The following is a 19,403-nucleotide window of genomic DNA, read 5'->3' on the forward strand; positions in this document are numbered from 1 at the left end:
ATACGAAACGTCGGTGAGAGGCTCGCGGCGGGGGCGACGCTACTGCGCGGGGACGGCTTCTACCGGGGCTGTATAGAAACGACCGATGGACCGGGAGCGAGAGCTGCGGCCGCGCTGGCGGGGACCGGCACAGAGCGGCCCTGGGTGCGGCTCACGCTCTCCTGCAGGCTGCAGGCGCGGTGGCACCAGGGCTGGCTCCTGGGGCGCGGCGGCACCAAGGCCTCGGGTGCAGCTGCACTGTCCATAACTTATGGGTTCTGGCAGGGTGCGGGGGACGATGCGGGAAGTGCGGGTGGAGGGGGCAGTGCCTGGCGGCGCGGGCGTCCGGCACCGTTTCATATACAGTTCAGCTCGTTGAGTGTCTGGTCCAGTGTCTGGTGCAAGCCCAGGTTCTCCTCTTTGGCTTGGGTGAGTTTTTCTGGGAAGAAAGAAAAACCAAGACTTAAACCACGTTATTTTCTCTTTGAATAACCCCATGATTACTTACCTTCACGTCTGGGACACCGCTGTAACTGCATTCGCAAAACAGACCCATTTCTTTGGTAACTGCTCTGTCAGTGAGGCTTTTGTACATGTCTCACATGTCATGCACCATAATTAACATGTGATTTACATCCTTCAGGGTTTTTGCTGTCCCAGAGGTGTTTAACCCAGCAGATGGAGCACTGCCAGCACACACTGGACATGCTCAGAGCTTTCTGCTGCTACGTGTGTTTTTAGGAACACTGATTCAACATGACCCCAAGTGCAGGGTCCTGCCCCGGCACCATGTGTGCATCCTGGTGCCATGGTCAGTGTCACCGTTGTGGGTTGTAGGAGAGTTCTAGAGAAGCAAAGCCCAAAGCGGAGAGGTCGAGGTATCTCGGTTTTATTGAGCTCGGTTCTTACAGAGGAGGCAGAAGGGGCGCCTGTGGCTGCTGCACAGAAGGGACAGGTTTTACAGGTAAGGAAAGCATGAGAGACGTGGGGAGCAGAGCGGCCCGGCCCCGGTGAAGGTCACAGAGAAGTCATGTCGTTGAGAGCATGGTCAAGCTCCTCGCTGATGGCTTTGTACTTCAGCTTCTGAGCGTAGAGCTCGTCTATCGGCCCCAGGGCAGGAGGCAGGTTGCAGCAAGAGAGGTGGAAAAACAGTCCAGAGAAGAGGCGGACAGCGGGAGATGTGCAGCAGGGAAGGCGAGGCAGCAGAGGAAGCAGTTGGGGAGGGAAACAAGAGAAGGAAAGATGCCGAGTTGAGCACCAGTACAGAGCAGGAACCCCCCCAGCTGCAGAGCAGGAGCTTGCCCTACACTTCCCTTTCTTTAACCTTAAAATGATCATTTTTCACTTATGGAATGCAGCAGGTTGTGATCTGGTTACACCAGAAGGGCCTGGGAGCCCCCACATCTGAGATGCCCAAACCTGGTTCAGTGTTACCAGCTTCTCAAAAGAGAATCTCCATCAGGAGAACTCCCTCTGCCTACAGGCACTGATGGACATTTGACACCCAACACATTCCACTGTCCTTGCCCAATACAATCCACCACCCGCTCCCAGGATTTTGTTTTGATTGGAAACTGCCCACTTTCAAAGGAAACTCCAGTGATTTCCTACCTTCCAGGTCATCAATAGACTTTTCCAGTTTGGCAACAGTTCTCTCTGCAAATTCAGCACGAGTTTCAGCCTAGAAAAAATGAAATCAAGTAACTGGATGCTGTTAAAAGCACGGTGCCAAAATGCAGTTTGAGGCTGCACAAACTTACTTCTTTAAGCTTGTCAGAGAGAATCTTGATTTCTTCTTCGTATTTATCTTCTTTTTCCGAGTACTGTGAAAACAATAAACACTCTTTAAGGGAAGCTGCAGCAACAATAACACGTGTTTATGGAGCCCCGACCTATTTATAACCACTTTTCCTTTTCCACAAACTGCAAATATCTCTTCCGCGCTTCCCTCCTCCCGGAGACATTTCAGACTCCGGTCCATAAACCCCCATTGCAAGAAGGGGTTTCCTTCCCTTCGTTATCATTTTCCTTCGTTATCATCTTGTCCTTTAACAGGCACAAGTGCCCCTGCAGTGCAGAAAGAGGTGAGCAGGTGAGAGCACGAAGCCTTCCAGAGCCTGATTATCGAAATCAAGTGTTATGAAGAGGGCAAAACCCCCCAAAAGAGCAAGATCAGGAACTTGAGAGCAGCCAGGGGGTGTGGGAAAGGACATGCTCAAAGCTGTGTCGCAGAGAATCACCCAAGGACTGCTCTGCTCAAAGCTGTGTTGCAGAGAATCACCCAAGGACTGCTCTGGGTTTGGGCAGCACAGCCCTTCACCGTCCCTCTGGTTTTTGTACAAGCTCCGACTGTGCCCCTGTCCCTTCATTTACTGACAGAACCCACCTTTTCAGATTGAGCTTCCAAAGACTTCAGGTTGTTGGTGACATTCTTTAACTCCTCTTCAAGGTCACTACACTTACTACAGGAAAAAAAGAAGACAAAATTACTACTGTCCCTGTTACGACTTCACATACAAGGGAATCAGTCTGAATGGAGAAAACTGGGTACACAGGTACAAAACAGCTTTTCTACCCACACGACACACGTGCCTACCAGGAATAGGCTTTCCTACTGAAACACGCCGTGCTCTAAACCGCTTCCATGTAGCTGAAGTTACTTACACTTCAGACACCTCTGCACGCTCTTCAGCTCTTTCCAGTTCACCCTCCAAAATAACCAGTTTACGGGCAACCTGTGGAGAGAAAACGACCATTCTGGAGCCAGCCTGGAATTTCTTAGGTGTTTCTCTCAAAGCACCATGCCCGTGATTCCCTTCTGACTGAAGAAATCAGGTTAACACCGACACGCACATCCAGGGCAGGCTTTTCCCCCAAAAGTTACATTTTTTGTGGCGTTTTTAGTATTAAACATCTAAGATGCTCCCTTTTGGACACGTTCCCAAGCTGAACGCAGTGAGGAGTGTACAAGGAGCGAGTAACATGAGGAGTAACAAAGCTGTTCCTGGTCCTCCCATGTGTTTAATCCTTCCCTCAGCCCTTTTACCTCTTCGTATTTGCGGTCAGCCTCTTCAGCGATGTGCTTGGCCTCCTTCAGCTGCATTTCCTGGATTTCCATTTTCTCTTCATCTTTCATTGCTCTGTTCTCAATAACCTTCATTCCTCTGCAGAAGTCAAAGCAAGGGTGGTTAATGTCGAAGCATTTTAGCTCTTTTATTTCAAAGGTCCTAAGGCAGAATTCAGTATTTAGAACCAAAATACCCTGTTCTGCCCACACCATCCCGTTCCTCAAGGTTAACAGAATCACTTATTCAAGCTTATAGGAAAGTTTTGAGCCTCTGACCTGCCATCCACAATTAGCACATGCAGGTACTAAATGATACAGGAGTATTTGATTCATATTCTGCTCTACAAGAAAGAAGAAGGAGGAACCATACCGCTCGCTCTCATCCGCTGCCTTCTCGGCCTCCTCCAGTTTCTGCAAGGCCGTGGCCAGCCGCTCCTGGGCACGATCCAGCTCCTCTTCCACGAGCTGGATACGCCTGTTCAGAGCTGCCACCTCCCCTTCAGCCTGTTGGGAATACAACCACCAGACCCAGGTCACGGACAAGCCACTCTCACGCTCTGACAGATGCTCTCAACTCACGCTCCCTTCAACCTGTGCAGGCGTCTCCTGGGCACACAGAGGAAACTTTCTGTTTCCCAGGGCTGCTTTTCGTTTGCTTAAACAAAGGCATCTCAGGAATTTAAAGGTATGAAGTATGTGCTGCTCCTTTCTTTCCTAATGGTACTTATCATTCCTGCCCTACAACAAAGGACTCAACACCATGGAGAAGTATTTTCAGATCCGGGTGTTGCATCTACCCCGCTGGATTTCACAGTTAAAACCTGAACTGTTTCCATCATGGATTGTTCCAAGAACCTCACAGCAGATTCCTCTGCCCCTGGTTAAAGCCATTTCATTCCCTTTACGTGCTCAGCTGGGCAGATGCTGTTGGCCTCAGCGTGGGGGAGACCCTCAGCTTTGTAACATAAATAGGGCAAAAATGAGATGTGTTCTTAAAATAAGTTCACTTCCCCTTTTCACTGCTTCCTGTAGTAGTTAAGGGATTAAGCAGAAGGCTGTTCTTAATAAGATCTGTTTCTATGTTATTGAATAAACTGCAGACTAATTGGAGACACTATTAATGTTTAAAAAGCAGACTAGATAAGAGATGGAGGCTGCTGGGAGAGCTGCTCACATGCAGCCAACACCAACAACTCAGTGTCTCTAAATACATGGTGGTTATTACTACACTGCTCCTTTAAATGCTTGTTCTTTGAAGGAAATCAAGCCCTACTTTAATAACTGCCAAGTTTGTGCACTGAATTGTCCCCAGTCTGGGCACGACTGCCATAGATAAAATTAGCTTTTAATTATTATCTTTTAAACACTCTTTGGGCTACAGATCCTGGAAAGGTCCTTGTTTGATGCTTTATGTTAAACACTTGGAAAAGTAACTTGATGGGTCCCCGACCGCTGCTCCTAAGCTGGAGGAAGTGGTTTCCATTTGCAGCTGCACCATCTTGGAAAGGATTTCAGTGACTGATCCAAATGGAAGCTGACCCAGGATTCCTGTAGTCATCAATTACCCAGCATTTCATTTGTTTTCTACCCAGTGCTGTGTGTTTAACTTTCTCGATTTACACACAAAGCATCCATCATGGAGAAAACTGGCAGCTGCTCCGGGGCTGCCTGCAGCTCCTTCCACTAGCCGGGCCACTTTTAAGACGGTTTAATTAAGCAAGATTCCAAAGCTGTGGAGACGGGGCACTGGGAAGCTGGAGTTCTGGCTCCACCTCTCCCAGCAGCAGCCCGCAGTCCTTATACGGTAAAACTAACTCGCTGACATGCGATAAAATAGCAGGAAGATGCCGGGAAGGCTGATCACACACAAATCTAATTGAAACCAGCTGTCCGGCCCCGGGAGAGCCGCTCACTAGCGGCGAGTTCTCATTGCTCTGTGAACACCAGGAGGGAAAGTTATTTCTGAGCAGTTCGGACATTTCCCAGCTGTGCTGGGGCCAGCGGTGCGGCGCCGAGAGGCGGGAACTCCCCGCTCGTTGTCATGCAGCGCTTTTTCCTAATTAAACAGCCATTTCCTACTAATCTCACAACCGCTCCCCGATGCCGACCGGTGCTCGCAACGCCTTTTTCCGAAGGAAAACGGCCCCGAAGCGCGACAAGCAGCGGGGCCGGTGCCGAACCGCCGCCGATGCCCCGCGCCCCCGGGGGTCAGTGCGGGCGAGGCGTGGCTGCAGCCCGGCGGGTTCCGCGGGGAGTTTGCGGAGCGGAGCAGCGAGAAGGGCAGCCGAGGAGTGGAGGCAGGCGGCAGCCGAGCCGCGCTCCCGGAGCGGGAGAGAGCCAGGCACGCCCCAGCGAGAGAGAGCCAGAGACAGGAAGGAAGGAGCAGGGCAGCCCGGGAGAGAGCGACCGAGAGAGGCGAGCAGGCAGCCCGGGCGGTCTCACTTTCTCCCGCAGGTCCCGTTCCAGGTCCAGCTCCCGCTGGAGGACCTGGGCGCGATCCTCCGCCTCATCCGCCTGTTGCTGCAGGCACTGGATCTTCCTCTTCACCGCTTCCAGGGAGCTCGGCGCGGCCATGGGCGCGGCGCTGGCGGCGGGCAGGGCGCGGAGGTGCTGCACGTGGCGGCGCGCGGCCCCGCGCCTTTCAATGGGCCGATGACGTCACGCCGCTGGAGGTGGGGGCGGTGACGTAGCACTGAGGAGTCTGCGCAAGCAGCGCCGGGACGGGCGCGCCCGCGGACGCCCCGCCCGTTACCCGCCCCCTCGCCCCCCATCCCGCGGGGGTCCCGGGGCTCCCCCCCCTCCCCGCCCCAGCGGTGGGGTTCAGGCGGGGGGCCCCGCGCAGCCAGACCCGCCCGTGGTGCCGGCAGAGCGAACCGCTGCGGGGCCGGGCCTGCCGCGCCCGCCTGCGACGTGGCCGAGGCCAAAGCGCATCCTTAAGGCCGCAGGGTTCCCCTGCTCCTGGCCCAGCCTCCCTGGAACATCACCCTCCTGCTTCCTTAAGTCTTTCCTCATGAATTCCACCCCCCCGCCCCATTTAGACACCCCTGAGCGTGCAGCACTACAAGCTCCCCTCTGGGTACCCATCCAACCCCCGGTGCAGAGCAGCCAGCCCCAGCTCATTTTGGCACTGGAGGCAGGGGACTGCTGTACCTGCAATGTAACATCGCCTTCCCTATCCCCTGAGCAACGTCCTGTGATACAAACATTACAGTCGCTGCTACGTACGTAGCACAAGCGACACAGTGTAGTTGCAGACAAATACTAGCTTTAGGTACGTACATCAGTGGCCTTCTTCTCAGCCTGCTCTAGTTTTTCCTGGGCATCTTTGAGCGCCTCGGAGTACTTATCCAGTTCATCTTCCGTTCCTTTCAGCTTCTTCTGCAGAGCCATCAGCTCATCCTCTACCTGTCAAGAGAGAAAAATACCCAAAACACAAAGTGACCATTCTGATCCATGAATAATTCCAGTTCAGTATGGTTAAAACTTCCCTTTACTATCAGTTTTAACCTAACATAACATACAAAGAGTCACAAAAGACTAGACCAAAGTTCTGCTGGGGCAAGGAGTTTGAGAAGGACCAGTAGTGGTTGCCAGGGAAGGATCACTGGAAACACACCGTCCTTGGAGCATCATTCCCTGCCACAGCATATAGAGGATCTGGTTTAATACATAACATGGTATAAGCCCTTTTCACCTCATTTCTGTTTTGGACTCAGCACCCTGCACCAGTTATACAGCATAAGTAAGGGTTTTAAAATGAAGTCCTTGTGTTTGTCCTAACACTACCTGTTGATTTATTAGGAAATTCCTGTATAGCTAGTGGCCATTCCCTAATCATTGTTTGATGTTGTTCAGGACACTTCAAGCCCAACAGGATGCTCTGGAAGCAGGGAGGAGCAGACCCTGTTGTAAGTGGGAGGTGGGACTTGGTGACCTCGGAGGTCCCTTCCAGCCTCAATTATTCCCTGACTAACTGGGGCCCAACAAGGTATGCCCCATCCTCCTGCAAAGTCCAGCTTTCTCCTCCATACCATATAAATCCAGGCAGCACAACACTAGAATGGAACTATTTATAACCTGCCAGGAGACTGTTTAATGACAAACTGTCTCATGCTCCCTGAAGAATTTACATTATCAGGGAGGCTTGCTGCTGATAAGGGTGTGCCTGCAAACCCATCTGCTCCATCATTTCATTTGCAATACAAAACACTTCAGTCTGGAGAGAAACCCATTTAACCATTTAGCTCTGCCTTCACATAAATGTAGTCTATCAAAATAGTTCACTCAAAATAGTTTGTGTTTGAGTGCACTGCCTGATTTCATTCTAGCTTCAAGGATAGCTTGAATGACATTTTTGGTAGTGTGCTATTCTTGACTGTTGTGATGTTGCTATACTTTTACTCGGAGTAACCAGACAGTGTGAGAGAACTGAGTGTACTTGCTTGGATGCTTTAACAGCAGGACAGCGAGCAGGATGAAGGAGGTGATGCTGCCTTTGTGCATGCCATTAAAATCACTACTCAAGTACTGTGCCCACAGAGGGAAAAAAAGCAAGCTGAAAGATTTGAGACAACTCAGAAAAGAGGGGTAGGATCAAAGATTGATTTTTCTCTTTCAGCTCTTCATTGTGAATTATCCTCATATAGATACTTGAAAAGTCCCACAAGTGTGTCATTTATCACTCTGTAGGAAATCACCTTTGAGGACTAAATGTAAAGAAAGGCTAAGCATTCAATCACCATTAACTGCTCTGAAGAACAGTCTGCTGTGGCTGTTACTGAGTGCAGGAAGATTAGTGGGTGGAACAGAGGCCCAACAGAAACAGCATCTGATCAGCACCTCTGAAGCTAGGGAAGAAATAGGGACTATGTACGTGGGGTGACAAGTGTGCAGCTTGCAGCACCTTACTGTAGAGACATGGAGGAGACAAGTAGCTTTCCTTATGTTGGGGGCAGAGGGGAAGACAGCAGCAGCTGACCCTCTGGAAACGTTTTTCCGTTGCTTTAGCTGAATGGGTATCGGTTGAAAGTTTAGTTCTATCATCCAGGCTCTCAAACGAAACTTGAACATAAGAAACAGTTGGTCAAATAAATACTACTTATTATAGTAGCCTGGAGGATGTAGTAGAAGCAGCCACATTTAGAGAATGCACAAGGCAAAGACAAGGGGATTTTACAGGAAGTGCTATAAGAAACTCGAGTGTAGACAGCTTGCATTTTGAGATCGTTCTGAAAATGCTACGGCTCAGACAGGAGGTAGACCCCCAGAATAACATGGGTAAGCAAAAGGAGAATGATATCACTAAAATTCAATTAAAAGCTTTTGAATTAAGACCTTTCTGATTACTCTTAACAACAAATAACACTGTTGAGTCACAGCTGGCACCTCTGTGGGGCACTCTGTGTACTCAGCTTTAGTCAAGCAAACATCACCAACTCATTTCAAGGAGAGGCTCAGGGAATGTTTAGACACAGCTGCCTCTTCAGGAGGTATTAATGCTTGTCCTACAGGTGTTCAAGGTACACAGCTTTGATTTTTGAATATGTAATGCCTTGTCCACGGAATCGCAAGCACAAGAAGGTTAAGGCAATTATGTCAGATTCAAGAAAACTCAGACAAAAAAAACCCTCTCATAATCTGTGGGTAGTGCTAATTTTGCAAAGAATCAGCTGGCTGAAAAGAGAAGTTAATACCCAGGCGGGCTGAATGAGCCTAACATCAAAAAGAGGCAAAAAGACTCCAAAAGAGGCTTAACAGAAAACCTGCCTTCAGATGATGTTGTTTTCTGAATCAGAAAGTTGCAACACCGTCTTGTTAAACTTACTTCCACAGTGCACGCACAGCCCGTGGGGTTATTCCTTCTTACCTGTTTGCATTTGTCCTCAGCTGCCTTCTTATCTGTTTCAGCCTGTTCTGCTCTGTCAATGGCATTCTCCTTGTCTAACTTCAACATCTGCATCTTTTTCTTGATAGCTTCCATTCTGGCAGCAGGGTAGGGTTGTCTCTGTCACGCCACTAGAATTCCCAAAAGGAAAGCCTGAGGGGTTTAACAGCTTGGGCAGAGCAAGAAGCTGCACCCAGGCCAGCCACAGGGAAAATGAGCTCAAGTGCTGGTAGAGAGCTTTAAACCCAGAGACCCCTGGACAAAGCCCAGATCTACTGGCCTCTTCTCTGAGCTTTCACACACAGCCTTTCTAAGGAATGAGCTGGAACAGACTCGCTAGAGGAATCTTCACCACTCCATCATCTCCTTATTTGGGTCCTGTTTTCTTAAAGAGAAAACTGTTTCCATTTTTAAGCTTCTGACAGAAGCAAAAGTGTTGACATCTGAACACATGCTTGAAAGAAAGCTTATTAGCACCCCTCCGTGTTTGCAGAGCAATGAAGCAGCCCGAGAGATCTATGGGGATGGCCTGGCTCCTCATAATAATGGCATAGGACTCATGAAGGAAAGGATCTTTTTGGATTACTCCAACATGAATACATGCATTTATGTTGGAAACATGCAGGCTGTGTAATGAGACAGCAGGATTTGTGCGTGTGCTTTCTTTTTTTCCTGTGAAAATCAGCAGTGCTGTTAAGGAACTAGCTATATCTGTAATGGTATAAATACATAACAGAGTCGGATTCAGACACCGAGCTGAGGCTCACAGGCATTCAGCGAGTTGGAGTGCCCATCTTTGCAGTTTCACTCACTAAATCCTTAGGAAAGCCAAAGACACACACCTGGAGTCGCAGCCTGACGAGCACCATCCATTATTCCTTCTGCTGCGTGAAGGAGTCACCTTCTCTCTCTCAGGCAACGCAAGCGCAGGCTCTGGGAAGAGCATCAGGAGCAGCTCCACAGAGGGCACCACCAAGGGCATCAACGGCCCCGGGACAAGCCCTGGTTGCTTTGCAGTCCTATTGACCACGTCCCCATGCCCCCTGCTGCCCTCTCCCATCCCTTCATGTCCTCCTGCTCAGCTTCCCAGCCTGGTACCGCCTTTCTCCTGGCCGCAGCAGGGGCACCTTCCCTTCCCAGCGCACGAGGAAAGCTCTTGTTGCCTTTCCTGCCCTCGTATCCCCCCCTTCCTCCCCGAATTCAGGCCCCATTAACCACCCCGTCATCCCTTCCTTCCTGCTCCTGCTCTGCTCCCCGCAGCCCCAGTTCCCTGCGCACGTCATGAGGGGGTACCAGAGGCACAAGACCCAAGACCTCCCTTACAGAGCCATGGACGGCTTTGGGTTGGCAGGGCCCTTAAAGCTCCTCCAGACACCTTCCACCGGAGCCGGCCCCGTCCAACCTGGCCTGGAACAACCCGCACAAAGCACCCCCGAGGCTGCCTTTTGTGAGGGATTTAAAGCGCTTTGGAGCCAGCATGGAAACCACGCTCACACCAAACCCGAACGCTCCGCGCCAGCCGCTCCCTCACACAGCGCTTCCCCCCCCCCCAAGATGGCTGCCGGGGAGCGCCCCCCGGGGCTGTGCAGTGGCAGCACCAAGATGGCGGCGCGCCCGAGGACTACAACTCCCAGAAGGCTGTGCGCGGCCGCGCCACCGCCTGTCGCCGGCCCCCTCCGGTACCTCCGTCGGTAATTAACGGCAATTAAATACCCCCGGTTCAGCGGGCAGGTCGCGTCCTCCCTGCCCCCTTTATAGAGCAGTGCGCGTTGTTTTTGACAGCCGCGGGTTGAGCGTTCTCTGGGAAGGGGGTCCTCGACACACCGAGCATCACTGGATGTGCGCACAAAGGCGCGGCGTCCGGCGGGAGACCGGGACCGAGTGTGGTCCCTCAGGGCTGGGGTTGGCACCGCTCTTGTTCAATGTCTCCATCGCTGCCATGGACAGTGGGGTTGAGCGCGCCCTCAGCATGTTTGCCGATGACACCGAGCTGTGTGGTTCGGTTGATACCCTGGAGGGAAGGAATGCCATCCAGAGGGACCTTGACACACTTGTGAGGGGGGCTGATGCCAACCTCATGGGGTTTAACCATGCCAAGTGCAAGGTCCTACACCTGGGTGGGAGCAATCCCAGGCACAGCTACAGGTTGGGCAGAGAAGAGATTCAGAGCAGCCCAAGGAGAAGGACTTGGGGGTGTTGGTTGATGAGAAAATGAACATGAGCCGGCTTCAGTGTGCGCTTGCAGCCCAGAAAGCAACCGTATCCTGGGCTGCATCAAAAGGAGCGTGACCAGCAGGTCCAAGGAGGTGATCCTGCCCCTCTGCTCTGCTCTCGTGAGACCTCACCTGGAGCATTGTGTGCAGTTCTGGTGTCCTCAACATAAAAAGGACATGGAACTGTTGGAACAAGTTCAGAGGAGGCCACGAGGATGATCAGGGACTGGAGCATCTCCTGTATGAAGACAGGCTGAGGAAGTTGGGGCTGTTCAGCCTGGAGAAGAGAAGGCTGCATGGAGAACTCATAGCAGCCTTCCAGTATCTGAAGGGGGCCTATAGGGATGCTGGGGAGGGACTCTTCATTAGGGACTTTAGTGACAGGACAAGGGGAAACGGGTTCAAACTGAAACAGGGGAAGTTTGGATTGGATCTAAGGAGGAAATTCTTTCCTGTGAGGGTGCTGAGGCACTGGAATGGGTTGCCCGGAGAGGTTGTGAATGCTCCATCCCTGGCAGTGTTCAAGGTCAGGTTGGACAGAGCCTTGGGTGAGATGGTTTAGTGTGAGGTGTCCCTGGCCATGGCAGGGGGGTTGTGCAGCGGCCAGGTGAAGGGGAGCAGACACCGATGCGATGTACATTTGCAAAAAGCTCCGTTTATTGCTTACAAGGCTGCTATTAATATACTGTTTTGAGCCCCCTTACACGCGATCACGCACTACTTGATTGACTGCCCCGCTTCGTCCATGAGGTGTCCACGCGCCGCTATTCTTTTTATGATTGGGCCTAAATGCTTGTGTTAGCTTGGCATTATATCTTGCTTTGCGGTTACTGTTATCCTGTTGTTGCATTCCTTACTCGGGGTTATAAGTTCATATTCTCACAGCTTGCTGTAGACTTGTCCGACTGTCCATGCTCGACCCCCAACAGGGTTGGAACTGGATGATCTTAAGGTCCTTTCCAACCCTAACTGTTCTATGATTCTGTGACTCTGTCCCTCAGAAATCACGGTATTTGCCTCCCCCCCACAGGCACTGCTGCAACAAGGTGGCCTGATGGGCACTTTTTGTCCAATTCCAATGATGTGAGCAGTAAAGTATAAGAACAGGCAGGTCCTGAGCCCGGGAACAGGTTTAAGGAGTAGGAGTGCGGTGCTAAATTAACAGTGCTGCTGCACCTGGAGAAATGGCATTAAACCCGAATAAACTACATTAATCCCCATCATGGCTTGCACTTCCCCTTGCCCTCCTTGCCCATGAGCTTGCTGGCTCAGCCCTGGCTGAGGGCAGCGGGTTGCTGCAGTGATTTGAGCTGGTGCTGAGAGCCCAGGTCGGAGCTTGGGTTGGTGCTGGTGACCACAGACTGCTGCTGGGGTGCTTGAGGAAGCACCCGGGGTCTCAGAGCCCCATCTACCAGCCAGTGCCACGCAGCCATGACCACCTCCATTGGCTTTCCTCGGGGCAATGCACACCACGAGGGGTACATATGCACTATCTATAGCTCTGTTTCAGAAGGAGCAGGTTTTGGGGTGCAGCCTTAGAGATGCATCAAGGATTGGAGGAAACAAAGGGGGGGATGACTGCGTTAGCGCCGTTTGACCTGGCACGTGTAGGAACTCGCCCGATGGAGGCAGACACAAGACCGTGCACGCCTCTCCCTGGGACTGCAGCTGCACGTAGCCTTAGGTGAGTGTTTCGAGCTGTTTCTACGGCTGCTTCTTGCAGGAGAAGTTGCTTTCACCCAGCTCGCCAGCCCTTCTCTCCTGCTGCAGGCTCGGAGCCAGGGCTGGGGCAGTGAACGCTGAACAAATCCCTTTTGCCTTTGTATTTCTGTTGCAGGAAGGTAATTTTTTCTCATCAGCTCTGTAGAATGACTCAGAGCCGCATTTAGAAGGGAACATCAAGGAACGTGTCACCCTGTGTAGCCCTTCAAGCAGGTACGTTCCCTTCTTGCCTCCTTGCTTCACGAACTGGAGAGAAATACCTGAACTGTATTGCCCCAGTGATGATAATCCTGTCATTCCCACAGCCTCTGGCTCTTCTTAGCTTGGAAAACAGTGAGAACCAGGGGGGAAAGAAGAGCCTTCCAAAGCACTGACTTCTTTCTTTTCCTTTCGGGCAGCAGGAAGGTGCTTTACAGGCTCTAGGAGTCCCTTTGCTTTTCCTTCTCTTCCAGAGGGATTGTTTGGGCCTAGCAGGACTTGGCCAGGTTGGGTGCATAAACAGGAGAGAATACCAGGAGGAAATGAAGCTGGATTGCTCCGGAGTGGGCTCATTCCTTTGGCAGCACGCTGCATGGAAGCACGTCGCAGCAGGCATTGTAACACGCTGGGGGACCTGTGGCCTCAAGGCTGGCAGGTCTCAGTTTTCTATGCTCTCAATCCCTATTCCTTTCTTATTGCCCAGAAGTTAGGTGGGACCCACACCATGTCCCATGTCAGCACCTGGGAAAGCAGACTCTTTATATCCCCATTTTGTCCCCCGGCTCCTGCTCCATTCTAAGCTCCTGGTCGCCCTCCTCCCTTCCTGAGCTCCAGCTCCTCCTCATACACGAAGCTGCATGTGTCAAGGCTAGAAACATCGGAAAGCAGAAGAAAGAAGCTGTTGACAAGCCCTTACCAAATTTTCTTTGGTTTCTTAATGTCAGTATCTCCTAAGTCTACTCCCTTGTGTACATTTGCTGTTCTAGAAACTACGTTGTCATCCGGTGTATCATGTAGCAAAGGTGGCACCGGGGTGAACATCAAGCTTGTCTCTTCCTCATGCTTCCTTTTAAATGCCAAAATCCATAAACCCTCACGTCTCACTGAACTGCTTTTCTGCTGTCTCCCAGGGTGAAGGGCACGGCAGGGCAGCAATGGTTTGTAAGACCCCCTTTCTGCTACTTTCTCATTCAGTATCCACTACCGTGGACAAAGACAAGGCACTGGGCTCGGTGTGAGCAAAATGGTGCATCTACTCTTCCTGTGCTTCGATCCAAGGGGAATTCGCCTCTTTTCTTAGCTAATTCTGGTTATCTGCAACTTCCAGCGGGGTCTTGAGGACCTGGGGTGCTGAACTGGACACTAGAAGAAAGCAAATCCCATCCTATATGCATGTTAAAACTCCCGGCTAATACAGAATGGTACGGAGAGGATGCCAAAAGGGGAAGAATCAGCATCAGACCTTGGCTACCCTTCCCTTCTCTGGGTTGCATGTATCGCCTTCACCAGTCAGACCATTCACTTGCAGAGAAGGATTTGCTTTTCCACCTGAAGACAATCACCTGCATGGACCAGCCCTTTCACGGTCACTTTGCTGTTACAGCCCGTTTCCGGGCTACAGGGGCAGCTTTGAGCTCTTCCTTGCCATTAGATGGCAATGTAGATCCACAAATCCTCTTGCTTCCTTGAGCCCCTGGCAAACCCTCCCGTTGCTGGTGGAGCCTCAGATCTTCTCTGTCTGCTTCCCTTACACTGAGGCATCCTGGATTTGTTTCACCTGCAGACGGCTGGAGCTGCCTGCATGGGATGCCAGCTCCTTGGACTCCTCAGCGGCACGAGCATTCGCTCCTTCTTTCCGTCTCGGGCCCTCCTTTGTGCACAGAGGTTTCTTCTTCCACCATTTAATTCATTTCTCTCTTGTTCTGCCCTTCCCACAACCATTTTGCTGCCTTGCTTCTTTCACAGCTTGCTGCCAAACCTGGCAGGCGAGTGAGTCATGGGCTGCTGCAGGCCAGGCCCTGGCGGACACAGGCTTCTTCCTAGGGTCATGAATCTCCCATCTGGGAAGCTCTAAAGAACTGCAGTGAGAAATAACTACCACCGCAGAATGCTTTCCTCCATAGCCATTTTTCAGCTTTTCCATTGTCTGCACTTGACTGGTTCATTTAACATGTGCGTTACTGGGGTTTTTTTCCCCCTCTACATTTCCTTTTCCAGCAGCAAATGTCACCAACTCACATCCAACTTTGGCTCAGAAAACTTGCAGGTCCATTTGTTGTTCCAAAACCAGGCAAGTGTGCTCCTTCGACGCTGGATATACAGAGCTGTTTTCTGGAGCCTGTTTAAGTTAAAATCCCATTCCGAACACTCGACCAATTCTCAGTAATGCAATATTGATGCTGGGCAGCTCTCCAGGTTGTTGGATCTCTTGGAGTCTGATTTGGATACTGCAGCAGGCTGCGGTCTAGAAGAGGGCAGGATGACAGGGACATCTTCCTCTGTGCAAGGCAAGGATGGGAATTGCATAGGTATGCAGTGGAAGAGAGAGGACCCTATAGTTTGACAGGCAGGTGACAGGAGAGGGTCAGTGCAGAGACTGTCACCTTCCCTCATCACTCACACCTCCCGTGTATGTTAACACAAGCCCCTTTCAGCTGTCCTGGATTTGAAATAGTCTAAACAATGAGGATTTTGCCCTAATCCCCAGGAGAAGTGCTCCTCCACCATAGAAAGGCTCCCTTTATTCCTGGTGCACAGGAAGTTAATAGCATTCCTAAGCACTCTCGCAGATATGAGCAGTATGCTGTAGATAAGTTATATCAGAAGAAAGTGTTATCGCTTGAGCTTACATATTTTGTGCTTACCCATTGGACTCTAAAAAGCTTTTGCATTTAATTACCCGTTTCTCAAAGCATTTATTAATAATTTATTAGCTCTTTGTTCGTTTGCTGGAGATGGAAGCTGACATATAAAGTGAGCCCAGTCATTTTATAACCAAGCACATCTCAGGAGGCGGAAAGCACTGGGTGATAGGAAAAGCCTTACTCATCTTGGCACACGGTGGTACAGCCTTAGCTGGGGCCATTGGATGCTACAGGCACTTTAAGCTGCCCCATCACCTGAGCCATCTGGGGCACTGAATGGATGAGGTGGCAGGCTGCACATTGGACTGGAGATGTCTGACCTTAGCACTGTCAAGCCTCATGCTTCATCCTACATGGCCGTGGACATTTCCCTGTGCTCCCCAGCACGCAGTGTGGGGCTCCAAGCTCACAACACTGCAGCCTTCCCTCTGCTGCTCCCATCAGCTAATGGAGCAGGGGGACAATCACGGGGCAGAGAACATGCCCCCCAGCAGAATGGTGTGCTTAGGGGAGTCTAACAAAAAGCCTCTCTTTGGTTGCAGGTGTAAGTGTGGTCCAGGGCAAACATCTCTCACACTTCATCCCTTCCCATCTACCTGCTCTCAAACACAAACCCATCCCAAAGGAGCATCAGAGGAGAGCCCTCAGTGTTCAGTATTACTGACCACAAGTCCTGGGAGCAGAGAGCTTCAGGAAACAGCAAAGTATCTTCCTTGCTGGAAAGACAAGGAAAAGAGTGGTTTCCTCAAAGACTTCCAGGCCCTGCCAGGGAATTGGGGTGAAATCTTCCCTGGGTGTTGCAGTGATTGCTACCAGGAAATACAGAACCCTTTATTTCCTTAGGGAGCGACATCCCACTTCTCCCCTGCTGTCCTCTGCAGGGCCAGCAGCACAGCAAGCAGCAAAACACAGCCACTGCCCAAGAAACTGCCTGAGAAATGAGTGTCTCTATTCTGCATCATAAGAAGATATTACAAGGCCCAGCATCATCCCAACCAGCTTGAGACATCTTAATGAGGCACCTAATTTAGGCAGGTGTTTCTCTTTTGCTCTAGTCAATGGAGTAAGGAAGCTTTGAGACCAGAAGCAGAGGTAAGGTTTTATAAATGCTGTTGCTTTATTTCTCCCCCTCCTCCTAAAAGCAATCAGAGCCCACCTGAGCTTTAAATTGCTTTTCAGGCTTTCCTAATGAATGTTTCTCCGAACATTTGCATCGCTTCTGTTTGCCCTCAATACAAAAGCTTACGCCAAGAAGTTTGTATTTGATGTGTAAAGAATGCCAGAGCAACACATTATTGCAGATCCTCAGGCCTCTGACTCCATGTCTTGTCCTCCAGATGTGACGTGCCAGAGACATCACCCAAGCAGGCTGCAAGGCGCAGGCTAAGGATGGAAATCGAAATCATCTGGAGGAAAAACCATCTAGAACTTTATCCTGTACCTCTGTTTAGCCCACAAACCATCAGAAGCTGGTGAAATAATTGCTTTGGACAGATAATAAAACATCCTCCAGCGAAACTAAGGTACTTAATATACTGCCCAAGTCAATTTCCCTTATTTCTGCTGTCCTCTTGCTTTTAATAATGGTTTAATGAAAAATTCACAATTAATTGGAGCTGGCATTAGACATTCACGTGTTCCAGCGAGGGCTTCGCTGCTTCAATATTTCATAAGCTGACTTCACTGCCGTGCTTCTCCTTATCCTGGCTTTCACAGGCTAGAGTATAATCTGTTCATAAAACGAAGGCTCCCAGGTTGGGTGGATGGGGCTGCGTGAGAAAAGCGTGCAACCACAGCGGGGCAAAGCAATGCAAAGCCAAGCCGTGTGTTTTCTTTCGGCCGCCATCCCCCTTTCCCATGTCCCGATGCACATCTGAGCTGGCCTAAAAATAACCAGGAGCTGTCGGCAAGGTGTCTGAGGGAGGTATGTGGCAGCTGTCAGGCTGCTGTGTGTGCTGGAAGGATGGAGCTGGTGGACTCGTTGACACCAGACGGACTCTGCTGCAATGAGAATGCCTTATGCTTCCCTTGGCACTCAGCGGGCAAAGTCTGGTGGCCAGAGCCAACAGGTCAGACCTCGGTGTGTCTGGGGCCTGATCCAGTTCTGGCTGCCATCAATGAGAGTCTGCCCTTGGATGGCAGTGGGCATTGGATCAGTCTCTTTACCCCCCTAGGACTCTGGCTTTACACCGGGGTGATTCGTGGTTCCCCAAGTGAATGTCACCCCAACGGAGAAGGATGCACCAGGCCCCAGGTCTCTGAAAGTCAGAGCCATCACTGAGATCCCTACATAAGGGCATCAGAGCCTAACTTTTGACACTTCTTTGCAATAACAGCTTTGCACCGCTCTGTGCCTCAGTTTCCCCTTGTCTAATGGTGTGTGTGTGTGTGTGTTCACCATTATCAACATAGCCATAGATCCAGGCATTTTTAAATGCTCCCAGACCGTGACTGGGCTAAAAGCTCTTCCTGTTTCCCACAAGGCACTTAATGGACACGTGTTACACCATGCAGCAGCCATGAGATGAGCAAACAGAAGCACGAAGGCATGCCCTGACTCATGTCAAACCTTCGCAGCAACTCAGCAGCAGAGGGAGGACCCCAGCATCCCAGACCCCAGCCGAACATCCCTACCTTTACAGCAGCTCCATCTGGAAACAAAATGTTGCTAGCAGAAGCTTCAGTCCTTCTCCGTGCACGGGGGGGATCTCCATTGCCTGCGGGGTAGCTGAAGATACTGTTCTTGGCAAAGACGTAGTGTGCTGGGTAGGGAGAAAGAAGAGAGGTGTGAAGATGCGGTGGAAACCTTGTTTTCAATGGAGGAGTGGACCCCTCTCTTGTTCTCAATAGGAGCTGCCTGCTGCCGTATCTGAAAATCTGACTCTTTTGTTATCTAATGGGCAAGAGCAGCCCCTTTTTAGCGAAGAGCAGGCTCTGAAGTCAACTCTCTTGCAGTGCTTTGGTCTAAAGGACGAGGGAATTAACTCCTGTAATACGGGCTGTAGGAAATTACCTACAAGATAAGAGGGTGACTTGATCTTTTTGAGAAAAAGACAGAAAAATGAGACAAGAGACTTCCTTATCTTGAGGATGTTTGCTCTGAAGCATCGTCTGGTGACTGCCTGAGTCTGCCTTGCAGAACCAGTCCATCACAACCGGCTCCTGTGGCCGGCATCGCTCACTTCCTTTCGTTTGGAGGTACTGGATTTACAAAAGCATCCCTTGTCCCTCTCAGTGTTCTGGGGCTTCTGTTGCTTCCTGGTTGCCTCCAGTAGCCTGCAGCCCTGTGATGCTGATCCTGCTCACATGGCAGAACAGGATGTGATCAGCCCTTCAATTAGGCAGAGATCTGAAAAGAAGAGGAAATCAAGATGATGAGGAGCACGTGTGAGTCAATATGAGATATCTAATGGCATTATGAGCAATGAATGAGTCCTACTACCACTTTTGGAGGGTCCCAGCCTGTTTACCTTCAGTAACTACACACATCTTCTAAGGGGAAACTGCTGCACTAATGAGGGGTGTTCACACCAACCAGGCTCTGTGTCTCCTTCGGGGTGCCCTGGCTCTCATCCCTGAGGAATTTTTCACTATGCAGACTACTTTCCTTCATTAAAATGGCCATGTTAAATAGCTGTGAGGTTCCTCCACGCCTCCTTTGTGGAGCTGATCTACTCCACAGCTGGCAGCGCTTT

The 19,403-nt window shown here is 50.8% G+C and overlaps 1 protein-coding gene and 1 long non-coding RNA gene across 5 annotated transcripts; one reads left to right on the forward strand and one right to left on the reverse strand.

Annotated features, from left to right (window-relative positions):
* Nucleotides 1-191: 191 nt before the first annotated feature.
* TPM4 (tropomyosin 4) lies at nucleotides 192-9,227 on the reverse strand. Of its 4 annotated transcripts, none has more exons than XM_062618722.1 (9): nucleotides 8,913-9,227; nucleotides 6,326-6,451; nucleotides 3,417-3,550; nucleotides 3,026-3,143; nucleotides 2,644-2,714; nucleotides 2,366-2,441; nucleotides 1,740-1,802; nucleotides 1,591-1,660; nucleotides 192-418 (listed from the first exon to the last, which is right to left on the reverse strand). In XM_062618722.1, exons 1-9 carry the CDS (start codon nucleotides 9,024-9,026, stop codon nucleotides 336-338), a joined length of 855 nt encoding a protein of 284 aa, XP_062474706.1. In that variant the 5' UTR covers nucleotides 9,027-9,227; the 3' UTR covers nucleotides 192-335. The 4 variants fall into 4 exon arrangements, with proteins under 4 accessions (XP_062474706.1, XP_062474709.1, XP_062474705.1 ...); XM_062618721.1 differs by lacking the exon at nucleotides 192-418 and adding an exon at nucleotides 853-1,079 and having other exon boundaries at nucleotides 8,913-9,226; XM_062618725.1 differs by lacking the exons at nucleotides 6,326-6,451; nucleotides 8,913-9,227 and adding an exon at nucleotides 5,489-5,691.
* Nucleotides 9,228-12,882: 3,655 nt separating this feature from the next.
* On the forward strand, nucleotides 12,883-18,336 carry LOC134163657 (uncharacterized). The gene is made up of 3 exons (XR_009964789.1): nucleotides 12,883-13,078; nucleotides 17,046-17,231; nucleotides 18,192-18,336. It is a non-coding gene; the product is annotated as an uncharacterized LOC134163657 (long non-coding RNA).
* The last annotated feature ends 1,067 nt before the right edge of the window (nucleotides 18,337-19,403 follow it).

The sequence above is a fragment of the Pezoporus occidentalis genome, unplaced genomic scaffold, assembly GCF_034315485.1.
Source record: "Pezoporus occidentalis ecotype Australia unplaced genomic scaffold, CSIRO_AGI_Poc_V1 ctg202, whole genome shotgun sequence".
In the NCBI taxonomy this organism is placed as follows: Eukaryota; Metazoa; Chordata; class Aves; order Psittaciformes; family Psittacidae; genus Pezoporus; species Pezoporus occidentalis.

Excerpts from the sequence above, each read along its gene's own strand:
- TPM4 (XM_062618722.1), bottom strand. The coding sequence starts at position 9,026 with ATGGAAGCTATCAAGAAAAAGATGCAGATGTTGAAGTTAGACAAGGAG. Across the intron at positions 2,715-3,025 it reads CTGACCGCAAATACGAAGAG|GTTGCCCGTAAACTGGTTAT; the intron begins GTAAAAGGGCTG and ends TTCTCTCCACAG. Across the intron at positions 1,803-2,365 it reads TGGAAGCTCAATCTGAAAAG|TACTCGGAAAAAGAAGATAA; the intron begins GTGGGTTCTGTC and ends TTGTTTTCACAG.